This window comes from Mandrillus leucophaeus, unplaced genomic scaffold (assembly GCF_000951045.1).
Source record: "Mandrillus leucophaeus isolate KB7577 unplaced genomic scaffold, Mleu.le_1.0 Scaffold768, whole genome shotgun sequence".
Taxonomy (NCBI): domain Eukaryota; kingdom Metazoa; phylum Chordata; class Mammalia; order Primates; family Cercopithecidae; genus Mandrillus; species Mandrillus leucophaeus.
Window position 1 is genome coordinate 183,229 of NW_012108341.1, and position 6,328 is coordinate 189,556.

Sequence of the window (6,328 nt, forward strand, 5' to 3'; positions counted from 1 at the left end):
GGAAGGAAGGAAAGAAAGAAAGATGACAGCCAAGGGAAGGCAGAATAAAGAAAGGGGACAGGAAGAAGCAGCCCAAGCTCCTACTATTTACATATGGCAAGAATATGTGGGTTTCCAAGGGTTAAACATCGGGAAGGGGTGGGCTTGAGCTGTCTTTCCACACCCCAGTCAAGAAGACTGACCAGCAGGCAAGGAGTCCCCAGGGATAAGAGGTTGTGAGGTGCGTGCTAGAAAATGGGAGTTAAAGTAGAAAGAAGTAGGGCTGCCAGATTTAGTAAATAAAAATATTGGGCATCTTTCATTTTACCTGGGAATCCTAAGTGGAGGTGGAAGAGGTTAAGCTGGAACCAAAGCACTCTCTAATGAAAATTTTTATTTAAATTTTTTTTCTTTTTGAGACAGGGTCTTGCTCTGTTGCTCAGGCTGGTCTCGAACTCTTGGGCTCAAGTGATCCTTCCTCCTCAGCCTCCCAAAGCTTTGGGATTACAGGCGTGAGCTACTGCACCCAGCCCGAAGCACTCTCTTAAAATAAAATGTCTTGTGAAGAGGCCCCAAGGGAACAATTTATAGAAACAGAAAAAGGACATTTGACATGGCATGATTGAAGGTAATGACGGAAGAAAAATAAAAACCAATTCACATTTATACCTCATCCCATGAAGACTGCTTGATAAAATGGATGTGTGAGGAAAATGAAAAGAATACATGAATGTGGAGATAGCAGGACGTTTCCCTTTGCAGGTGCTGCTATTAATAAAATATAAATGAATTGGTCCAATACATACAGATAACACTGAGTTTGAGAAGGAAAACAGAGCAGGCTAATACAAGACTGTAGGTAAAGCCAGTGCAGGGGCAGTTTGGACCTTTGCCCTGTGGCTTTTAGGGGAAACTTTTTTGCAATTTCCCAGATGGACTAAGGAGAAGCAATTGATGTGAACACCCTGAAAACACCTCCTTTTTACAGAAGTCATTCAAACCAGTCTGAGGCTAAACAGAGCAATGATGAAGGGTCACTTCCTTCCTAACAGCATATGATCATCCATGTTGACTGTCAATTTCAGACTATAGCTGATGGTCCTTAAAAAGCATTTTCAGGCAGAGCACAGTGGCTCACACCTGTAATCCTAGCACTTTGGGAGGCTAAGGCGGGTGGATCACCTGAAGTCAGGAGTTTGAAGCCAGCCTGGCCAATATGTGGAAATCCTGTCTCCACTAAAAATACAGAAGTTAACTGGGCGTTGTGGTGCATGCCTGTAACCCCAGCTACTTGGGAGGCTGAGGCAGGAGAATCGCTTGAACCCAGGAGGCGGAGGTTGCAGTGAGCTGAAATTGAGCCACTGAACCCCAGCCTCGGTGACAGAGCCAGACTCCATCTCAAAAAAAAAAAAAAAAAGAAAAAAAAGAAAGAAGAAACCATTTTCATAGTCATTGCTGCCTTTCAGCTGGGTTTCAGACAGTGTATGTGAAATGGAAGCCTGGCAAGAATAGGATATTTGACTGTTACTGACGGATGGTCTGATACTTACAATTACCGTTCTCCAATTATAGACAGGCTCCTCTGTAGGCAACACTCCATAGCAGCTGGAATTTCCTTTGACATGAGGACGATGGTTGATTAAAGCCAGGTAATTTTTGTAATCTAATTTTAAATCAGAGAAAGAAACTAAAAAAGTCAAAGTTTGTATTTGTGCATATATATATATGTGTGTATGTGTGTGTGTGTGTGTACATACATGCACTTACAGATGCAATTGCTCTTATCTGTTTTCTTGCCACTTTGCACTTCTCCTGTGGTGTTTATCTCATTATGCTGATATTATGGATACTGTTATACATATCCCATTTGGAGAACATGCTCCTTGCCGGCTGAGACCTCATGATTTCTTTTCTTTCTTTCTTTTTTTTTTTTTTTTAAGACAAGGTCTCTCTCTGTTACCCAGGCTGGAGTGCAGCCGTGTTATCTTGGTTCACTGCAGCCTGTGCCTCCCAGCCTCAAGTGATCCTCCCACCTCAGCCTCCCAAGTAGCTGAGACTCCAGGCACACACCACCACACTTCGCTAATTTTTGTATTTTTTGTAGAGACAGGGTTTTGCCATGTTGCCCAGGCTGGTCTTGAACTCCTGGGCTCGAGTGACCCACCCAGCTCGGCCTCCCAAAGTGCTGGAATTACATGTGTGAGTCACCGTGCCCAGCTCACATGATTTCTCTTATCTTGGAACACTCTGTAATACCCTATGTAAACTTAATACACAACATATTTGCATTCTATTTAGACTACATAGTCCATAGGATAATGGATGAGGAAGTTTAAAAATACTTATTCTTCCAGGTAGAATATATCTTGTTGGGTGGGTGGAAGGTCTATAAGATTTATTAGAACAATTTAAAAGCCTTTTGTGAATAGTTAAAATGAACTGTCTATTAGATAAATAAATGTCAACCAGATATTTCTAATAGCAGATAATTATGTATCTTTGTATTCCTGTGTGGAATGTCATCCTCTATATTCTCTGCATTTTTGTATGTGAGACTTTAGTTTTATTTAGGCTAGATACTCCTGGGCATATTTTGCCTTTGCTAGAATTAATCCTGGATGCTTCAGGTAAAAATGAAAATGATCTTCTCGTTTTTGAGTCCAGAAGTTCCAGACCAGCCTGGGCAACATAGTAAGACTCTCTCTCTACAAAAAAAAAAAAAAAATTAAATTATAGAAAAAAAGGTCGCCGGGCACGGTGGCTCACGCCTGTAATCCCAGCACTTTGGGAGGCCGAGATGGACGGATCACGAGGTCAGGAGATCGAGGTTAACACGGCGAAACTCCGTCTCTACCAAAAATAGAAAAAATTAGCCGGGCGTGGTGGTGGGCACCTCTAGTCCCAGCTACTTGAGAGGCTGAGGCAGGAGAATGGCCTGAACCCGGGAGGTGGAGCTTGCAGTGAGCCGAGATCACGCCACTGCACTCCTGCCTGGGTGACAGAGCAAGACTCCGTCTCAAAAAAAAAAAAAAAAGGAAAAAAACAAAGAAAAGGTCTTCTCCGTTCTGATCATTATTCTGGAATATAGTGGCGCCATCTCAGATTACTGAAGCTTCTGCCTCTCGGGTTCGCAATTCTTAAGCCTCAGCCTCCAGAGTAGCTGGGATTACAAGCATGCTACCATGCCTAGCTAATTTTTGTATTTTTAGTAAAGACAGGGTTTCGCCATGTTGGCCAGGCAGGTCTTGAACTCCTAGTCTTAAGTGATCTGCCTACCTTGGCCTCCCAAAGTGCTGGGATTACAGACGTGAGCCACCACACCTGGTCAGCTGATCATTATTCTTATATGTGTATGTGACCAACAAGCCATTTGAGGTACCAGCAGAAGAGGGTAAATGACTTATCTTTACCTGGCGAGTACTGAAGATCTCCAGTTGAATGTTGCCTCAGAACCTCAAAAGCGTCCTCAAATGCTTGACCCAGCTTGTCTTGTTCAACACACGTCTATTGGAACAATGATAGAATTCTGGAGTTTTAGAATTACCAGTTAAACTGAATCTCCCTGATTTAAAATAGTATTTAGTCTAAAGGAGGGTTTCTCAATCTTGACACTATGGACATTTGGTGGTGGCCATCTCTGTTGTCAGGGGGCTGCCTATGCATTGTATGATGTTCAGCAGCTTCCCTGGCCTCTACCCACTGGTTGCCAGTAGCACCTTCACAGATGTGACCATCAAAAATGTTTCTGACATCACCAAATGAACCCTGAGGCACAAAATCAATCACAGGTGAAACCCACTCCATGATAGTATAGAATTTAGAGAATGGTATTCATTCTGTAGTATAGTATTTAACATTATTGCAAAATTTTAGCAAGGAGTTGTAGAGCAGAGGAGAGTGATTTAGAAAAAAGGGTCAAGGAAATATCTTCAATGGAACAGAACCTGTGAATTGTTCTTTAAAAGTGAAATGCTCTTATTTTCTAAAGTATGTCTCCAAGACCTAAAATTGAATTGCTTTGCAAACTATTTCATATCCTTATTAATATGATCGATATATTTTACTTTTAAAATGAAGGGAGAGTAAAGAAAAAAATTTAATTATTATGCTGTAGACATCCTCTGTGGACAAAGAAAATTTTAAAATGTCAACTTACCATATTTCATTAATAAATTGACAATTCTGTTCCTTAGCAGTTGTTGCTTGAAGAAAATAAAATAAAATAAGTTGACAATCCTGAAAAAATTTAATATTTAAAAAGCAAAATTAAATGCAGTCTCTAATTTTATTCTGAATAAGATCTTGCTCAAAGATATTTTCTGAAAATATCTTACATAAACCAAGAGTACCTCCTGAATTCTCTTTGATGAGTACAAATTTTTTTCTACAAAATTTTCTACAGACACTTCTTTTTGCTTTTCCATGATTACAAAATGTTTTCAATATTAAAATAGCTTTATAGTTAATTATCTAAGCTGTTTGATTGATAAGAGAAATTGGAAATAACTCAGAAGTATATGTAAGTATTTCAAAATTACTTTAAATATTCTAAAATTCTGAAAATCAAAATCCTTTTTACCTTAGCATAGCCTTATAAAAGTAGGACTTTTTTTTAAACCTTTCTTTGGTGTTATATTGCCTTCTGAGAATCTGGCAAAAGCCATCTTTTTCCTCCCATGAAAATTGGGCTTAAATTGCAAATAAAATTTAGCCTATGAAGACTATCTTGGACTTGTTTGAATCCTAGGTTAAGAAAACTGGTCTAGAATTTTGTTATTTACTTTCTTATCTCTAAGTAATTCTGATTTTACTTTAGATAAACAATTATCACACAGACCCACAATTAAATGCTTTTAACTGTACATTCTATAGAACAACACAAGGAACAAACAAAAACCAACCCACATAATAAAAAGAACTGTGGTGGGTCCAAAATTGTTTATCATTCCATTAAGTAAACCCAGCGATTCTTTTTATATAAGTGTTTATCTTCTTAGTATTTTTCCCACAAACACAATGTGTTTACTCTTTAGTATTTAATGCTGAATAATAAAATGAGATGATGTAATCTAATGCCAATATTATACATATCCATCATATATCAACATAACATGTTAAACATCAAAATTCTATTTGGCTCTTTGAAATCACTACATCATGTCAGTTAAAAGAAAATAGAAGAAAATCCAGAAATCACTCTTTGGCTCATGGTCTTTAGTGAATATTACCAGTAGTACATATTTTTTAAAAGTCATGTCAATGATTTTCAACTACTTGCTTTGACTCAAAAGTGCAGAAGCACTGAATGTTGTATTTTGAATTAAATGCTTAAAAATGAACATGTTCTCTTTGACTAAAATGCTTCACAAGACTATCACAACTATTAAAAGTAGCAAATCTAAAGGGACGAAAAAGCTCAAAAACATTATTGATTACCACGATTGCTTAATATTTCTTGCATCTGAACCCGTAGACAATGAGAAACACTCATTAGGCCAAAGGAAAAAATGAACAGTGATTAGAAGATATTTAGAAAAACGTAAGCTGAGAACTTACCGGGAAGACACTTCAACCCTTTATAGAGATGTTTCATTAATATCAGAATGGTAAATTCAACGGAAGGCTATCGTGAAAATAAAAAATTATTTTCCAGTGTGATGGCTCTGACGAAAAAAATAGTAATTTTTTTTAAAATTAGAATTGTTAAGACACAACCATCAAGAACACACTGGCAGAGTTGCATTAAATAGCTGTTTTTAAGGAAGTTCTTCAAAAGGGGATTTTTTTTAAAAGATACAGTGCCTTCACAATTTCTATTTCATGATACTACCAGTAGACACCAGGGGCTATTATTTTGAAGAGGCACATAGTAGTTTGCACCCCATCAGCCAAAAAGCAAAAAAGCATTAGAACAAACCCCATGAAACCCCGCCCAACTTAGGTTGCAGCTCTTCAGATTTCATAGCCCCACTGGAAACTTCTAACCCATGCAACTCAGGCCCACCCTTCTTTTTTTTTTAATGCATATTACTTCTCTCCCAATTCTGGATTCTATACTCTCTTTCTTGCCTGTACTGTCAACAGCCTTCACTCTGGACTCTCCAAATCAGTCTTTCCTCCTAAACCCCTTTACTTACACTGCCGTTCACCGATCGCCTGACTTAGAGAGCTTAAAGGCCTAGGGCCATTGCCCTGACATTCAAGGCTCTTGAACCTTAGCCTTATATCTTGCCACTCACTTGAGTGGGGATAATGGAATCCATGCTCTTGCTTTCCTCCACACCTAAATTCAGCAGGGGCTCCAAAATGGTTAGGAGAAGCTTATGGGTGGCCATGTGGTTGGACATAC

General features: G+C 38.7%; 1 protein-coding gene across 1 annotated transcript in view; it reads right to left on the reverse strand.

Annotated features, from left to right (window-relative positions):
- The window catches only part of SPIC (Spi-C transcription factor (Spi-1/PU.1 related)), an 11,299-nt gene extending 5,610 nt beyond the window's left edge, over window positions 1-5,689 (reverse strand). Inside the window, exons 1-4 of the mRNA XM_011966627.1 lie at window positions 5,536-5,689; window positions 4,136-4,215; window positions 3,390-3,483; window positions 1,530-1,642 (exon numbers count right to left, since the gene is read on the reverse strand). Coding sequence (XP_011822017.1) covers window positions 1,530-1,642; window positions 3,390-3,483; window positions 4,136-4,138 — 210 coding nt within the window. The 5' untranslated portion in view covers window positions 4,139-4,215; window positions 5,536-5,689. The remainder of the gene's footprint in view (window positions 1-1,529; window positions 1,643-3,389; window positions 3,484-4,135; window positions 4,216-5,535) is intronic.
- Between the last annotated feature and the right edge of the window lie 639 nt (window positions 5,690-6,328).